The 18,420-nt window shown below is 31.6% G+C and overlaps 3 protein-coding genes across 4 annotated transcripts; 2 read left to right on the top strand and 1 right to left on the bottom strand.

The window, feature by feature from the left end:
• Positions 1 to 1,573: 1,573 nt before the first annotated feature.
• On the top strand, positions 1,574 to 5,523 carry LOC107018494 (protein FLX-like 3). The gene is made up of 4 exons (XM_015218991.2): positions 1,574 to 1,727; positions 4,320 to 4,854; positions 5,018 to 5,148; positions 5,243 to 5,523. Exons 2-4 carry the CDS (start codon positions 4,322 to 4,324, stop codon positions 5,365 to 5,367), a joined length of 789 nt encoding a protein of 262 aa, XP_015074477.1. The 5' UTR covers positions 1,574 to 1,727; positions 4,320 to 4,321; the 3' UTR covers positions 5,368 to 5,523.
• On the bottom strand, positions 5,503 to 7,478 carry LOC107018493 (3-ketoacyl-CoA synthase 6-like). Its single transcript, XM_015218990.2, has one exon. The coding sequence runs from the start codon at positions 7,228 to 7,230 to the stop codon at positions 5,746 to 5,748; it is 1,485 nt and encodes a 494-aa protein (XP_015074476.1). The 5' UTR covers positions 7,231 to 7,478; the 3' UTR covers positions 5,503 to 5,745.
• Positions 7,479 to 12,401: 4,923 nt separating this feature from the next.
• LOC107018561 (3-ketoacyl-CoA synthase 6-like) lies at positions 12,402 to 15,252 on the top strand. 2 transcript variants are annotated; one of them, XM_027917321.1, is made up of 5 exons: positions 12,403 to 12,538; positions 13,169 to 13,275; positions 13,933 to 14,335; positions 14,689 to 14,840; positions 14,954 to 15,167. In XM_027917321.1, exons 1-5 carry the CDS (start codon positions 12,507 to 12,509, stop codon positions 15,112 to 15,114), a joined length of 855 nt encoding a protein of 284 aa, XP_027773122.1. In that variant the 5' UTR covers positions 12,403 to 12,506; the 3' UTR covers positions 15,115 to 15,167. The 2 variants fall into 2 exon arrangements, with proteins under 2 accessions (XP_015074556.1, XP_027773122.1); XM_015219070.2 differs by having other exon boundaries at positions 12,402 to 13,275; positions 14,954 to 15,252.
• Positions 15,253 to 18,420: the final 3,168 nt, after the last annotated feature.

Below are 18,420 nucleotides of genomic sequence, written 5' to 3'. Positions count from 1 at the left end.
GATACTAAAACATACAATCTCGTCCGCACTTCTTATTGGTGTAGGTCAGTGCACTTTTCACCTACCACCTGACATGACTTTTACGACTGTACGCCATTTGTATCTGGATGAGAGAACTCTGCCAGGGACCAGGTCACTTGTGAGGATCATCAAAACACCTAGAATATTACATGAGAGAGGCGAGCTTGATTCAAATGTATCTGGCATACCAGATACTTGGAAGATGGGTGAGTAAGATGGGAGAGAGGTGAACTAAATTCGCTTTGGATACTATGTATCTAAAAGAAATTACACCTAAATTGTAGAAACAAACTAAAAGGTGAAACCAACACCGTCTTGGTTAGATGTCGGTCCAGTCATGAACGTAATCAGAAAGTTTCAGTATTGGCTTAATTGTCGTTTCTCTTACTTAGAGGCTTATTGTTGCTTTGAAAAAGCAATTATTTGTGGAAACAATAACCGGAGATTTACGCATGTGTCTGACACATTATTAATGTAACTGACAACATCAGTAAATTAAAATTGATATAGTTTAATTTTTATTAGTGTATCTGATTAAGTGTTATATATATACATGTATGTATTAGAGATTTACACATATATTTAACATATTATTAAGTTAAAGATTATATTTTTCTAATTTTTATCAATATTCTAATTAATTAAGTTACGACAATCTTGACATATATCAAAAATTACTTTTTATATCACCATTTTAATCCGAGTCTAATATTATTAAAGAAGAAATGTGAATCTTTTATCAGTGGATTAGTACTCTTATGGTCAATAATTATTTCTATGGTTCATCTACTATATAGTTATAAGTTACTAAAGAAAATAAAAAGGAGAAAGTGAAAACTAAATAGAGAAATGTTTAAACATACTTTTTCTCATGTGATCATTTGCATAGACTATGATATTCTTTCCTTAGGAAAAAAATTACTATCTTACAAGAAACATGTTGTAAGATAGTAATTTTTGTCTAACTTGTTTATTCTTCCATTTTAATTCTTGAGAGATCCTTAACACTAACATGCTCAAATAGTTTTTATATGTTGTCTTTTATTTTCCTTTCTTCGTTAAACAATTCAACGAAAGGTATAATATTAATAAAAAATATATATAAGTTAAGCTTTAGTCGATAAAAGAATATTTTCAATACTAACCTCAAACAATTTTGGCTTCGACAACTCTAGCATTAGTGACGCGGAAATGACTTTTGACCTAGCTAAAAAGATTACGTTTATTTAGTCCCTCAACCTTGAACCTAATCCAGATGTCTTTGAGGTTCAAAATTTGTCTTGATTTAATACTATTTCACGGTCTGCAACAAAATAATACTTAATCTCTTCCACCTCAACACGAAGTATCACTTTGCTTTAGATCTGAATTGCACATGTCTGAACTTCAAACGAAAATATCTAACACTTGATTATCAAAACAATATGCCAAAATTTTAGATAAAATTTGTAAATTTAGGTTCGAAGTTGATTATGAAGCGGCTAAACTTATTATAGTATAGTATATATACACTTCGGCTATACGTTAAATAATTCTCAAAATCGGGTTCCCGTTCATGTAATCCGGTAATTATTCGTTTGGCCCATTAACAAAGTCCAAAATTAAATAGGCACTTTTTACGGCCCATAGTGGCGTTTTAGCTTATGTATCTTCGCCGTACTCCGCCGTAGCTTCATCGTCGTCGAAGAAGTAGCTGTATCTCTCAGGTACCGGTAGTCTCTCTCTCCCCGTCAGTTTCAATTTTTTAATCTGTTTTACTTTTTGTATTGAAATTATGAATCCATTTTCAAATTCTGCATATATATATTTTACATCGCGTGCCGGATTTTTTTTTGCCGATGGTGGTTGTGACGGTGGATGATGAGATTATCAATTTGTTTTGTACATATTTTTGGAATTGTAACTTAGTTTTTGTTGATGTGATGAAATTTGGGAATTTACTAGTATGATTTAGCTTTGTTATGTGTGGAAGGACTCATGAACACGAACTAATAGTTTTTTGTTACGATTGAAACTAACATGTTCAATTAATTAGTTAATTTCACTGAGTATGGGAGTGACAGACTTTGCTTGCAATTTTGTAGAATTAGTTGTCTGAGGAACTTGATTAGCATCTGTGCGTGTGTAGGGATTTGGCAATATCAAGTTTTTGTGTTTTTTCCTGTATGAAATATTCGGTGGAGTATTAGCGTATTACCGGAGTCTTATTCTAATTAGCAAAATAGTAAAAAAGGTGTAGACTTAACTGCATATTAGATCATTCTTTGGTTGGAATCTATTCATTTGAGTATAACTCCTAGTACTTACATGTTTGGGCTATGTAAAAGTCTTTGCTCTAAAAATCAGAAATAGAGTACAATTTAGTTTTCAAAATCATATCGCATGCAAAATTGTTGTCTTGACTCTGGATGTGTGTAATTCCCACTGATTCATTTTACCAGCGAGAAGTATACAAGTTAAGGTTCTATCAAAATCTTCTACAACAACGACAACAACATAATACCCAGGGTAATCCACAAGTGAGGTTTGGAGAGGGTAGTGTGTACACAACCTTGCCTTTACATGGCCTTTACCTTGTAAAGAGGTTGTCTCTCAGAATATAAAAGCATTTAACTCTCTCTCTCTCTACTCATGCACGTGCATGTGCTACTCAGAAAGAAAAATAGTATAGTGAACAGTGGTGGATAATGGATTTTAGTGGATGAATAATTGATACTAGAAATCAGGAACCTAGGTAGTAGTTCAGTGAGTTCTCTTCAATTATAACGCCTCTATTGTTTTGTGTGAATGGTTGTAGTGCTAGTCTTTGCCTTGCACCCTTGCCTTTTGAGCAAAAATCAATGTTTACGAGGCAAATTCTATAAGTAGTTCTCCAGTCATGTCTTCGGAAAATCTGACATTTCTTAGGAATTATGTGTCGGTTTGTGTAGTGACAAATAATTAAGTGGTTGTTGACATAACTACAGAGGGTGGCATCTAATGAATGGCTTTCTTTTACCAAGGGACCTTGACTCTACTCCATGTCACAGTACTCAAGATTCCTATACTGGTGGCTGAACTGCCTTAATCTGCAGCACTTGCTGCTTGTTGTCCATTACGACCTAAGGACAACTACACGAGGCGGTTTGAGATACTAAGTTGCACTATTCTTTTCTGCCTTAGAAATTCTTTTAGAAATTATATGCATAAAATATCTAATTTTACGGAGAGATCATGGATTCACAAACCGGTGCCTTCAAAGGTCTATGCAGGACAAAACTATGAACCTATCTACTTGTGATTTTCCATGTACTGCTCTCATTTTTTCCTTCTATATGTTCTGGTTGTACCCTCTTTTAGATGTGATAATTTCTTGACTTCAGATCCATCTTAACATATGTATTTGTGCGAAACTTGTTTTATGGATATGCTGGACCTTAAAGGCTCCATGTTCATTGTTGTATGACACTGTTGGTCTTACAACTGTTCTATTGAATTTTCCTTTCATCTAGGTAGGTAGTCATTCTCTTTTGTGCAACGTACCTGTGGTACTCCATTTCAACCATTCCTGTTTTGTTTGTGTGTTACATCTTCTTTTTCTTTTCTCATGTCATTTTCCTGATTGAATCTAGACATTTGAATTTTCTTCATCTAGGCATTTGAATCCGCCTAATCTCTCTCTTCTTATGCTAGTTAGACATACACATTCTGTTTCACTTCTGTTTATGATAAAACCATTATTTTTTACATTGTGTTTCATAGTTCAAGCTTTTAGTTGACAAACTCACTAATCTTGTGAGCTAACACAACATTGTCCACAAATAATATACACCATGAGACCTCATTCTCTATTGTTCGGTAGCTCATTCATTTGTAAGGTAAAGAAGTACAGGTTTAATTATATACTCAGACTGAACCCACAGTTATGAGGAACTCCATTGTAATCTCTGTTACTTCTTTCACACTTGTAACAATCTGCTTCTTACATATGTGTTATGACATTTATCTATTCGATATGGATTCCTTTCTTCTCTATTGCCACCAAAAGACTCTTCTTGACACTATTATATGCCTCTCTGAGTCACTTAATTATTATGTATAGATGTTCCTTGCTTCCTATAGCTTTTCATCATTATTTTTAGTAAAACTAAGGCATCTGTTATGGATTTACTGGGCATAAATCATTTTTTCTTCTCATGTATAATGTGAGTAAGTCTATGCTTTATCACTCCTTTACTGTTAGGGCGTTTTTACCTATGAGTTCTCTTTCTCTCGACTTTTTATGAAATTAATTTATTTTCTTTGTTGATTCATCGTAGTTATGGCTGGTAGAAATCGTATGCCCCGTCAACCTGACAACTTCAGAGGATTCCGTGATGGGCCACCACCACGGGGTATTATGCAGCGAGGACCAGGACCCCTCCCTCCTCATCCATCAGTCCTTGAAGAGGAACTAGAGCTCCAGCATAGGGACATGCAGAGATTAATTGCTGAAAACAGACAGGTGATTGATGAGAATGTCATGCTTGAAAGGGAATTATCTGCTGTAAAAGATGATATACATAGATTAAGTCAGGTCATTCCCAAAATGCGTGCTGACAACGAGGCACAATTACGAGAGTATATTGAAAGAGGAATGAAGTTAGAGGCTGATCTTAGATCTACAGAGCCTCTGAGGTTAGAGGTAATCCAATTGAGAGCTGAATCTCAGAAGCTAATTTCTTTACAGAAAGAGCTATCTGCCCAAGTTCAAACTCTTACTAATGATACTAATCGACTACAAACTGAGAATAAGCAACTATCAGCTATGAAGACTGATATTGATAAATTGCAGAAAGAATTGGCGGATGCAAGGTATGAAGTTAAAACTTTCTCCCCTAAGAAAAGATGAATAAACATGAAATACTTTGTTATTATGGTCCTCTGGTGTCAAGAGCCTCATTCGTTATAATGCATGCGATGGCCTACTTGTGACAACTTCTCTTTTTGACTATTCAATTTGATGATGAAATTGTAGGAGGCAATTTGAATATGAGAAGAAAGCAAATACAGAACTGGTGGAACAAAATCAATCTATGGAGAAGAATCTCATTTCAATGGCTCGTGAAATTGAAAAGCTGCGAGCAGATAAAGTTGGACGGGGCCTTGGTAAGATCTCCATCTCCTTTTTTATCTGATTTTATGACGTAAACTTTTGAGCCGTGGAAACAACTTATTTTATATTTTTTTCTATTTCATCTAGGTGTAGGAGCCTATGACATGATGAATGGAAGCCCTGAGATGAGATATCCTGGTGGAGCATATGGTGATCCATACAGTGGCGGTGGTTGGGGTTCCTATGACAATCGTGGTCCTCCCAGACGTTGAGTGCTATATAAATATATTGTGACAGCACTTGAAGCAAAATGTAATGTGATGTTTTCTCCTTTTTTAGAAATGTAATACTCAACTTTATGAAACAAATATGCTATGAGACCAAAATTTTCCAATTGGACCTTGGGCTTAAGAAAAAATCTTTGATAACATCATTCATATCATTCACATCTTTCTATTCAATTATAAGCTAATGAGTTGTTATAGTTTTAGTATCGTCGCGCTGACTATAGATTGTCATATGCATGCTTCACAACTGCATGGACTCTATGGATTGCATTGGTGTATAAGTTCCATATAGCTTACAAGAGGTAAGAGCAAACACAGATTTAACCACAAATATTCTTCTCTGCTTTTGTTGATTATATTCTCCTAGAGCTTTACTGTTTCTGGGATATAAACTGGGTACTTATGGATACAATCAGACCAAGGTCCATCAGTTGGAGTTTCTATTGTCTTGTTACACTTCCAAACAGCACTGTTACACTTGAATCCACTCCCAAATGCAATTTGCCAAATTCTATCACCTTTCTTCATCCTTCCCTTAGCTTCAATATAGCTCAGTTCATACCACAATGTTGAAGAAGACGTGTTCCCAAATCGATGCAGAGTCATTCTCGATGCCTCAACATGTTCTGCGGACAGCTGCAAGTTCTTCTGCAGTTCATCAATCACCGCTCTTCCACCAGCATGAATACAGAAATGTTCAAACGCTTGTTTGAAGTCTGGAATATATGGTTTCAGTTTCGTGTGAAAGACCTTTCGGCCTATGAGTGACAAGAGAAACAGAAGTTGTTCTGATGGTGGAAGAACAAGTGGTCCAAGTGATGTTATATTAGACTTCAATGCCTCCCCTGCTATGGCCATAAGATCTTTTGACAAGGAAATTCCTGTTTTACCTTCTGAATCTTCAGTTTCATATACACAATTATAAGATTTGTCATTAGATCCTTTGTGTGTTCTCACTGTATGCAGCAACTTGTACTTGGCTCGACGTTGATCTATCCACCACTTGTTTGATAACAGTATGGCTGCACCTCCCATTCTGAACAGACAATTTGGTAGGAGCATTGATCTATCTTTGCCTCTGTAGTAATTCGGCGTGATGATTTCTGTGCTGACAACCACAGCTATCGACTTGGGATGAACTCGGAGAAGATCACGAGCTAAATCAATGGATATCAGCCCAGCACTACACCCCATTCCTGAGAGGTTATAGCTCTTAACGTTATCTCTCATTTTGTACTTATTAACCACCATTGCTGATAAAGAAGGCGTTGGCGAAAAAAGGCTACAGTTCACTATAAGAATGTCAATGTCTTTAGGCTTTACTTCTGTTTTCTTGAAAAGAGAATCCATAACTGAAAATATCACCATTTGAGCTTCTTCTCTGGCAGTGTCCAAGCTAGGTGCAGGAGGGATATAATGAATTGCTGGTGGCAAACATGTATCTTCTCCTAAACCAGATCTCTCAAGAATCTTCAGTTGGAATTCAACACTCTTTGGCTCTGAACCAAGTATGATTCTTGAATGCTCCATGAAGATTGAAAAGGAGACGCGCAATGACAAAGGTGGCTTGTAACATGCATAATCGACTAGGTAAACCCCTCGAGGCCTTGACATGAAGTATAAAATGGACACGAGGATGACAACGAGAGATGAACAGACTGTTTTGGTGAAATCAAACTGAATGGAGTTCCAAAGATTGGAAATTTCCTCAGGGCTTAGTTGAATAGCTTGAACAAAAACCATAGCCATTATGGGCAACAATAGACATGTCAAGAAGTGATTCACAACATATTGGTACCCAAGTTTTGCACACTTGAGTGTAGAAACTGATCTCTGAGCCTGAGACATGTTAATTAGTAAGTGCTATTTCAGTTCGGATAGACTTTATTCAAGAATGTCATCGTATCGGGAACATATGGAAAGTGAGATGATTATAGGAGACATTTTATACAGCAAAAGGATCATATCATTATAGAAATAAGTAAAGGGTAGATTGGTAGCCAACGGCCAACGCTCACTCTTCAAGTCTTGCCTGTTTTAGTATATATGACATAACATTAGTTGACTTATAAAATATTATCAAGTTGTTTTGACTAAACTAAAGTTTGGTTTGTTTTTTTGTGAGAATAACTTCCAATCAATAACAAAGCAATTATCATAATTTTCTCGTAATACTCAACTTTTTTTAGTTTTTCCATCCGGTATTAGGTACCTAGGGATGTAAAACGCTTCATAATATAGATGTAAAATGTTTCATAACAAAGACGATTTCATATTTGGGAGACTCGAAATTGAGACGTATTTACCCGAATGCCCACTACTATAGACCAAAACAGTAAATGTACCCTAAACCCTAAAAGTTTCTTGTTAAATAAAATAAATATTCACGAAGTGGTCGATGAAACACATGTGTGTGACGTGAAGTGATCGATGCAACACAAAATATGTGATGTGACTGCCGTCCTTTTCATTTTTCATTTTATTTTATATATAATTTATATAAAAAATTAAATAAACATATAGAGTATATATTTTATTTCAGTTACTTTTTTATTGATATAAAGAAAAAAAAAGAATAAAAAGAAAGGAGCAAAAATTAAGTATGGAGTTGGAGAAAAATAAAGAAAAAGAAATATAAGTAGAGAAATAATAATACTCTAATAAAAAAATTAGCTACAAAAACTACAAAAAGCTAGAAAGAATAAGTACTTTGATGAATATAAAAGTAAATAAACAATGATTGGTAAATACTTTGGATACAATGAACATTGAACTACTACATAAAAGTCTTAACTAAGTATACTTAAGGAAGTATGTAGAAGGCCTTATTTGGAGTACTACTATGAAAAAAGTAGAAAGAGTTTGATCCATGACAACTTGAAGTTAAACCTAATTTAAAACTAAGAAGATATGCTTCATTGCCTTTTAATATAGGACAAATTATCGATATAGATTGTGGTGTCGTAATGAACTGCTTTATTCTTAATCAGAAGTCTTGAGTCATGAGTATGGAGAAAATCTTGTTGGAGCACCGCTTTAAATATGCCCTACAATCTCGAGTTTACCCTTCATCGAAACTTCGGTGCTACATATACTCATCTTAATTATGATGTATTAGAAATATATTGGATGGAGATAAATTTTTACCTTTTTTGTAATAATCTCTTTTCGTTTCTTCTTTTGTAATATTCTTTTCTCGTTTTTTCCTATTGAAAAAAAAGATTGACATCTTTCGATATTGATAAACTACTTTATCATAACATTCATTATTTATTTCTACTTAAGAACATTCTACGTAACTTATTTATGACCATAAGATTATATAGGGATTTTCTGTATATTACGTAGTGTTTTTTCTTATTTTTTCCCTAATAAGCTTTATTTTTGGTCAAATAATATCATATAAATTAATTTAGATAGAGTTATAGATTTTCTTACTTTGTATATGTTTGTATTAAGAAATTTATTAAACTTCAAACTCATCAACTCAAATTGTTATAAATTATGTATTATACAGAATTTATAAAATTTGAATTCTCAATCCGCTGATTAATATATTTTAATCAATATTTTAGTTGATTTTCGAGTAGCTTCCAATGATTATGATTAAAAGGAGGTCATCACCAAACAAAAACTACCATACTTTGGATTAAATTTAAATACTTTGGGTTTCCTACTCAACACGCAATCTATATTCATTTGTGACTTTGTGTAGCCCAAATAAAATTGTGAATTTTAAATTAAAAGCCATGCAAATGTAGTTTTTTTATTTATTAGTTATAAGTTTACGTATGGAAAATACATTTGTGATATAATAATTCATTTGAACTTGAAAGTTACATGTACGTTCAATAGTTGGCAAAGGTAGTTAATGTTTTGTTGGCTAAGAAAGTATAATTTTGTGAAAATAATTTAAATTATATAAATTTATTACAATTGAGTAGTACATTTATATATTTCATCTCTCTTAATTCAACATATCTCATCGTCAAATGAATTGGTCTTTAGATTGTAATTTTATGAGTTCGGAGCCTAAAGGGTATAAAATATTAACAAAAATTTCAAAACAGTATATAAAATTTTATATTAACCAAAACGGCAAAATTGCTGGAACAACAGCGATTTCCTCCACTGGAAAAATCAAAATCGCTGCTACTGCAGCGATTTTGCAAAATGTGATTTATTTTTTTTAAAAGAATTTTTTCAAGAAAATCGCTTCCTTAGGTAGCGATTTTATTAGTTTTTTTTTAAAATGAAAATCGTTGTCTAGGCAGCGTTTTCTTTTAATTTTTTTTTATAAAAAAAATCACATTTTGTGTTTTTTCCGGCAGAGGAAATCGCTGTCTTCCAGCGATTTTGTCGTCTTGGTTAATATAAAATTTTATGTACCGTTTTAAAATTTTTATTATTATTTTATATCCTTCAGACTCTAAGACTCGTAATTTTACCATATAGCAAGAACTTAAAATATTTAGTGGAGTATAAATTCTTTAAAAGTTAAAACTCATTAACTCTTAGATGAACAAAGACATCACGTCGAACAAACAATAACATCTAGCCGTCACCAGGGCCACAAAAAACAATCTAAATAGTAGTGTCTCTATAGTTGAATTTTAGTATTTCTTACGTACGTCAAGCTATCATGCAATTAAGTAATGTCACAAAATCTGCAGAATACACATGCAAATGTTTTTAAGGTTGATTGGATAATAATCAATGGACCTATCAGTATTATTATTTAAATTCATAAACAGATTTCTAAACTTGTTGGGTTTTTTCTTCAAGTATATCAATTACGCCATTTTCCTATTGATTCATTGAACCACCCATAATGAGTTCTGGAACAACATATGTGTCCTCGATCAATACCCTTCACAAAATCTAGTTCCACATCAGCCAACGGTGTTTAAAAATAAATAAATTATGGGTGGTTCAATGATTCAATAGGAAAATAGAATAGTTGATATACACAAGAAAAAATATTCAAAAATTTAGGGATCTGATTATGTATTTGACCTTAATTTTTTAGTCTCTTGGAGTTTAATTCAAATCTCTTTTCTTACCTTTAATAATAATAATAATAACAATTATATATTCAGTATACTTTTAGCTTTTACAAGTGAAATCTAAAAAAAAAATAATATCGAAACTACTTACTTACTTTAATTTGAGAAAATTTGATTAGAAAATATCATTTTTCATAAAATAATTTTTAAAAAATATGAAAATGGATATCCTACGTTCAACTTCCGTCCTCCCTTCTTTAACCATTAGCAAGAAGTAATTATGCTAATGTGAATTTTGGATATAATTAAATGAGACTCACAAAATATGTTAAAAAATATGATACTTTTTGAATTTTATTCAAGAATTCAGTATATATAAGTTAAAATGTTTTATTCATTAATTTTTTTAAACTGAATTTCTAGATCCGTCCCTGTTGTTCGGAGCATGTAAAGATGGGGACCTATGCATGTGATTTTTATTACTTGTATAACGACACTTTGGTAATTAAAGTAGTATTAATTTTAATATTTTCTTATTGGTCCACATATTAGTCCTTGTTAATGTATAATTGCTCTATTTTACACGCTATAGTGACAATACTAGCCTTTAATTTACAACAGGGGGACCCATCTAAATTTATCGTTTTACACCTAATTTTCATTTATAGCTTTAAATATTTATTGTACATGACTTAAATAATTAAATTGTACACTTAATTTAAGTGTTTTTTTAAATTAAAAGCTGGAAAAAATATTTAGGGTTAATAAAAATACATAACCTTCTAAAATAGAAAATATTTTACATAACTTATGTACATGTTATAAGTTAAAAACTGAATTTATACATAATGTATTTTCTTTTGATTTGTATCATACTATAGTATAATTTGTTAATATCAGTTCTAGGTCGAATAAAAACAATTTAATTTGTATCTCTCAATACAAAGCACCACTTATTGTACATTTGTACCATTATTTCCCCTCAATTTTGTATTAGAATTCGAACTTATACTTGAAATTTCAGTATTTTCAAATTTATTAAAAATATATATCTATACACGTGGCGGCAAGTGTTATACATGTATTCAACTTCACTTGATAGAAGACGCCATATCAGCACAAAAGGTGCACAAAAATAGAAAAATTTAATTCGAGGGAGGGTAACAGAATCCACATTAAAAAAGGCGTGTTGCTGAAATTCCGACCAGGAATGCTCTGTTTTATAATTAAATTTCAACATGTTAATATTGAAGTTTTACATGTAAAAGCTTAAAAATTCAGAACATTATCACATAAAAAAGTGTGAATTATATGAGAATTTTTCTGAGTATTAGTATGAAAATTTGTAGGAAAATAAATTTCCTACGAATTTTCCTGAGTATTATTATATATTACATATATGTTGGAGTTGTTGTGTATTACATAATTAATTAGAGATATTATTATCTAAATTTTATTTTCAACAATGGAGTTCGCAATAATTTTGAATCTTTTAAGTGACAACAAACTATACAAGCCCACATGATTATCCAAAATAGTGATAATTTAAAAAGATTACTATACATACGAGAGAGTTAGGGTTTTATCGTGCACGAATACACTCATCATATGTGTGGATATAATATGCAAGAATATTGCATAAATGTAAATACAATATATTTGTTGTCATTATGCGCGTGAATATAGTGTATTATATCAAATACGCGCGAATACACTTATTATACATTATTCACACAAATATAATGTATTGCCATACAGATATAATATGTTTCACTATTAATATAAAGACGAAAAATAATATATTCCGCGAGGTTTTAAAATCAAAATACAGCTATCTTTTGAAAGTATATAAATGCTCATAACTCACCTTGTACTATAGATAGGTTAACTAGATTAAGATGCATCTTAATTTGGTGCACCACAAAAATTAGTTATCATTTAAATCATTCTATCTACCTATGGCCACAACATTAAATTGTCCACTCTTTATGTAGTCTTTATATCTTCACTCTCTATATTTTTTCTCTAACTATTTGAGTGAAACAAATCATTTTTTTTTCTTCATCTTTCCCAAAAAAAATAAAATAAAAAAATCATCTTTTCCAAATTATCCCAAAAATGCCTGAAAATTCTCATTCAATAAAGCTAAGGTATGTCAAATTAGGTTACCAATATCTAGTGAACAACTTTTTAACATTTTTGTTAGTACCAATTATGGCTACAATTTTAATTCAATTTCTTCAATCAAATCCATATGAACTTATCAAATTTTACAACTCACTTTCCTTTACTTCAATTCACTTAGTTTGTTCATTATTCCTCATAACTTATGTAACAACATGTTACATAATGTCACGTCCAAGAACTATATACTTAGTAGATTACGCGTGTTTTCTCCCTCCTATTACAAATCGTATACCATTTGCATCCTTTATGGAACACGCACACCTGATTTTGTCAACTGAACCCAAAAGTGTTCGTTTTCAAATGAAAATACTTGAACGTTCTGGTCTTAGTGAAGAAACAGCATTACCCCCCGCGATGCATTATATTCCACCAACTCCTACTATGGATTTGGCTAGAGAAGAAGCTGAACTAGTTATATTTTCAGCTATGGATTCGCTTTTGGCGAAAACGGGGCTAAAACCTAAAGACATTGATGTCCTTGTTGTCAATTGTAGCCTCTTTTCACCAACTCCTTCACTTTCGGCTATGGTTATAAACAAGTATAAATTAAGGAGTAATATAAAGAGTTTTAATTTATCTGGAATGGGCTGTAGTGCAGGGGTAATATCCATCGATTTAGCTCGTGATATACTTCAACAATATCCTAATTCAAATGCTGTGGTTATTAGCACTGAGATTCTCACACCAAATGGCTATTTAGGTAAACGTATTCTTCAGTCATCTAGTTTATCAACAAGGTTTGAAATATACATTTTACCTATATACTTCAGTTGTATATGATGCGTATCGGTATGTATATTATATATATATTTAGTATACAATATACACTATTTATACACATTTTGTTAAACTAGATGTCTCCAAGGCATTTGGGCTGTTCCATTTCACGTGACACTTTTCGTTTTTCGAGAGTCAAACAGTTTAACTTTGATCGGACATTTGCGTACGGAAACTTCAGAATTTTTGAAACGAAATTTATATATTTGTAAACTACGTAAAGAGTACTATAAGTCACAATATATAATTGATAACTGAAAATGTTAAAAAGATCTATGAAAAACTAACTATCAAAGATAGACTTGTTTGAATCTCGAAATGCGAAAAGTGCCACATAAAATGAGAGACAGAGAAAGTAATTCAAATTTTCCTTTTTTATTATGTCGCAGTATTTAACTAAATTCTGATTCTTTTATTAAGAAAATAAAACTTGTGAATCTAGATAATAGTACTTGTGTCAAAGTATAACTTTACTAAATAAGTACAAATATTGCAAAATTTTGAGTTGAATTACTTAAATGGTCATTCAATTAAGTAAATCTTGAACTCCGATTCATCATTTATTATTTTTTCAATTTAGGTAAAGAGAGATCGATGTTACTTACAAATTGCCTATTCAGAATGGGAGGTGCAGCCATACTTTTGTCTAATCGAAAATCAGATCGGGATCGATCTAAGTATCGTCTATTACACATAGTCAGAACACACAAAGGTGCCGATGATAAATCTTTTAGGTGTGTACAACAACAAGAAGACCCTGAGGGGAAAGTGGGCATAAATTTGTGTATAGATCTCATGCAAGTTGCTGGTGAAGCATTGAAATCTAATATTACAACAATTGGACCACTTGTTCTACCCGCTTCGGAACAACTTCTCTTCCTTCTTACGCTCATGTGTAGAAAATTGTTTAAGTCTAATATGAAACCTTATATTCCGAATTTCAAATTAGCATTTGAACATTTTTGCATACACGCTGGAGGAAGGTATTTTTCTTTTTTTACTTCTTTAAATCACTCAAATTTTATTGAAAGTAAAGTATTTCGTTTTTCTTCATAATTTCTTTCTTATTTAATTTTGATGAAAAGATTAAAGCGTAATAAAGTATTGATAATAAAGTAACTTTTTTTTCTTTTTCATGTCATTCGTGTATCCTTATGTTAAATTTTGATTGAAAGAGTGAGTGTGGTCGAACACGTTGAAATGTGTGACTGACTCAAAAAAAAAAACTTAAGTAATCATAAAGTACATATTTTTATTTATTTACCGACACATTATCAACATATGAAATATTAAAGTCGATTGTACTTGAGATAATTTTATTTTATTTTTTCAACAGGGCGCTAATAGATGAACTACAGAACAACTTACAACTATCGACGGAGCATGTTGAGGCCTCGAGAATGACACTTTATCGATTCGGTAACACATCATCGTCGTCACTATGGTACGAGATGAGTTACATAGAGGCAAAGGGGAGAATGAAGAAAGGTAACATTGAATTACATGATCATATCAATTAAAAATTTAAACCGTTAGAATAAAAAAAATAGTATGATTTTGTATAACACTTAATTATTTTATTATATATTATGTCTCGACAGGCAATAGAATTTGGCAAATTGCATTTGGGAGTGGATTTAAGTGTAACAGTGCTGTTTGGAAGTGTAATAAAACAATCAAGCTTCCAGTAGATGATCATAATCCATGGGCTGATTGTATTGACAGATATCCTGTTGATATTCCAGATGTTGTTAGGCTCTAATTATCTTTGATTAAATCATGAGTTTAGTTAATTAAGTGTGTTAATTATTTTCATATATTTGTTTAATTTGCATGTCTTTTCCTTAATTAGTCTAATTGTATGTTATAATATGAGATTATGTGTTTTTTTTTTAATTTATATGAAATAAATTAATATATATGCCAGTGTAGGTACGTGCAATTTAATTTGTATACTCTAACTAATGGGATAGGACAATTGAAAAAAGGACTATATTATGTGACGGTTTTTAAATTTCGAGAGTTAAATGAAATATATCATCTTTTCACTTATTTTGGTAAATATTACTATGAATAGTTGATTATTGAATTTTTAGTAATATTTATGTAGATTGTAAATATGTAAGTTTTATTTAGAAAGATAAAAAGATTTTTGTCCTAAATATAAAAATTAATAAGTTTAAAATTTCAATTCGCCTCTACATATTACTTCATCGATGTTATTTTTTATTTCTCTCCTTATATAAACTCAACTATTAATTCAAGTAAATTATAGTAAGTTATGTCAATAAATGTAGAATGAAAATGTTAAAAATTAAACTAAAAAAAAGAAAGAAAGAGATTGGATACATAAAATATCAATAATTTTGGAATAACTTTAAAGTCATTGAGAAGAGAATTTGTTTAGATTGCAATAATAACTATATGGACATGCATTTGTTTATTTGACCTACCTTCATCAAGTTATTTATAGAAGATACTTTTGTTTGTTTTCGATTTGATAATTCGATCGCTCTTTAGTTTGTGATTATTTTTTGTGTTTGATTTAAAATAGACAAGTTTAGTTAATGTTTAGAGCCTCAGTCTCAAACTATTTTTCATAATTTCTAAAAATGTATATAAATTTTTTTTATACAAATCTAAACTAATTAAATTGTAAAAATAATACTAAACTCTAAATGAAAAAAAAAAAAAACATATCAAGGTCCAATATATTTAACTGAAATTCCCTATTAAGAGTTGGAGTTTTCCAATTTATTACATTGATAGTCAATATTTAATGTTATAATACTCTACTTGGTTTAATTATATAAAGTTGGATAAGAATTAAAATTTTAAATTATAAATATTTATATAATTATAAAATCGTATCATTCATTATATAAAAAATAATAAAGATATGTTACATTATTTTGAATATAAATTTTTTTTGAATGGACCAAAAATAAAAAAAGATGGAGACAAATGGAATATCTTATTGTCCTATACAACAACACATCTACCTGTTACATTTTTCTTTTATCAACATAGTAACAAAGTCAGAAATTTATATGAAAGGACTAAAAAGTACTAATAATAATTATGAATATCATCGTTGCTTCCCTAAACTTTTTTGGTTTGTCAGAAATTTTTTTAACTTGTACAAGAATAAAAATTATTATATAGAGAGATAAGTGTTAAAACAAACTATCCTTTTTTTTTTTAGTTTCATCCCTAAACTATTGAAAGTATGAGTTTTGTACTCTTTTCGAAGATTATTACAATATTTTTTATGATATGGATATTTACGTACTATTTACCTTTAATTTTAATACTACGTTTAATTTTAATACATTGTAACATACTGGTATAATCCATTTGACTTTTTGAATCAAACCTAATATGAGCTAACAACAACGACATGTTCAATTCAAACCTAATATGAGCTAACAACAACATATCCAATTTAGATATGTAGATTTTTCTCTTATTTAAGAAATAGTTTTCAGTAGATCCTCGATTCAAGAAGTAACATTTCAAAACAATCCCAAAAAGAAAGTATAGAAGCATAAGAATCAAACTGATTGTAACGAAAACAACAGATATATAGTAACAAAACAGTAACTACAACAAAATAATATGATAATCAAAAGGGAAAATATACAAGTACCCCCTCAACCTATGCTCGAAATCTCAGAGGCACACTTATACTATACTAAGGTCCTATTACCCCCCTGAACTTCTTTTATTAATAATTTTCTATCCATATTCGGCTTATGTGACACTATCTTGTGGCCCCAACGGTGGTTGACTTTTTTCTTCAAACTAGTACCACGTGTTAGGACCGTAAATAAGCAGGTGTAAATGCGGAAGCTAGCAAAGAAAACCTCGAAAGACCACGAGTAAGAAGACAACGAGAAATATACCAAAAGACACAAAGATTTAACGTGTTCGGTCAATAGACCTACGTCCACAAAGGAGATGAGCAATCCACTATAAATATGAGAGTACAAAATACAGAGAGAAACAACCGCAACCAATTCACTCGGAATACATGGGAGGTTCACACAAGTGATAACGTATCAAGCTTGTGACCCACAAATTCTCCCTCTAACCAAAACTCTCAAAGTCCTTTAAGACTACATTGTGAATGCTGATTAAGTTAGAAGGAACATTCCTCTATTTATAGAGTCCTAAACCTTTTCCTACTAGAAAAAAGGATTAGTCAATCCAAAACCTTTTCCTACAAGGAAAACCTATTTATGGTAAGAAATTTAGGGCAAATAAAACCCAACAAATCTCCCCCTTGGCCTGAATTTCTGACAAAATAAATTTGTCCACCTTCTTCACTTAGTCTTCAACAACTTGCTTATCCTATCCATAATCTCCTTTGCAAAATTTATGTCTCAACGCAGAGAACCTCTCTGAAACAATTTCTCCAACAAAATCTTCATTACTGTCAAAAAGGTTACTACTAGAACTACACCGCCAAGATGAACACATCTTTCTAACCTGGTTCAATCATCGATTATCGAACCACTGAATCTGACTCCGTCATTGAATCTGGCTTTGATACCACTTGTTCGGACCAAAAATATCAGGTGTATACGCGGAAGCTAGCAATGTAAACCTCGAAAGACCACGAGTAAGAAGACAACGAGAAGATGGATAGTTCGAAGCTGGGAATCGAGAAGTTTGATGGATCCGATTTCAGTTTCTGGAAGATGCAGATCGAAGATTATCTGTACCAGAAAGATCTTCACGAACCGTTGACCGGGGTGAAGCACTGTCAAACATGTATGAAAAACCATCGGCTATGAACAAGGTATATTTGATGCGTAGATTGTTCAATTTACAGATGTCTGAGAATGGATCCGTTTCTGATCATATAAACGAGTTCAATATGATTGTGAGTCAACTCAATTCCGTGGATATTAATTTTGAANAAGATGAAATTAAGGCGTTGATTTTGATGTCATCTCTGCCCGAGTCTTGGGATACTGTTGTTGCTGCGATTAGCAGTTCCCGTGGATCTGAGAAACTGAAGTTTGATGAAATCCGTGATGTTGTTCTTAGCGAAAGTATTCGC

The sequence above is a fragment of the Solanum pennellii genome, chromosome 5 (assembly GCF_001406875.1).
Source record: "Solanum pennellii chromosome 5, SPENNV200".
NCBI lineage: Eukaryota > Viridiplantae > Streptophyta > Magnoliopsida > Solanales > Solanaceae > Solanum > Solanum pennellii.
This window is presented reverse-complemented; position numbering and strand designations above follow the sequence as displayed.

What these genes read in the sequence shown, in the direction of transcription:
- LOC107018494 (XM_015218991.2), top strand. Translation starts at nt 4,322, where the DNA reads ATGGCTGGTAGAAATCGTATGCCCCGTCAACCTGACAACTTCAGAGGA. An exon ending in AAAGAATTGGCGGATGCAAG is followed by an intron (nt 4,855 to 5,017) that starts GTATGAAGTTAA and finishes ATGAAATTGTAG; the next exon opens with GAGGCAATTTGAATATGAGA. An exon ending in TAAAGTTGGACGGGGCCTTG is followed by an intron (nt 5,149 to 5,242) that starts GTAAGATCTCCA and finishes TATTTCATCTAG; the next exon opens with GTGTAGGAGCCTATGACATG.
- LOC107018493 (XM_015218990.2), bottom strand. Translation starts at nt 7,230, where the DNA reads ATGTCTCAGGCTCAGAGATCAGTTTCTACACTCAAGTGTGCAAAACTT.
- LOC107018561 (XM_015219070.2), top strand. Translation starts at nt 12,507, where the DNA reads ATGCCTGAAAATTCTCATTCAATAAAGCTAAGGTATGTCAAATTAGGT. An exon ending in CACACCAAATGGCTATTTAG is followed by an intron (nt 13,276 to 13,932) that starts GTAAACGTATTC and finishes TTTTCAATTTAG; the next exon opens with GTAAAGAGAGATCGATGTTA. An exon ending in TGCATACACGCTGGAGGAAG is followed by an intron (nt 14,336 to 14,688) that starts GTATTTTTCTTT and finishes TTTTTTCAACAG; the next exon opens with GGCGCTAATAGATGAACTAC.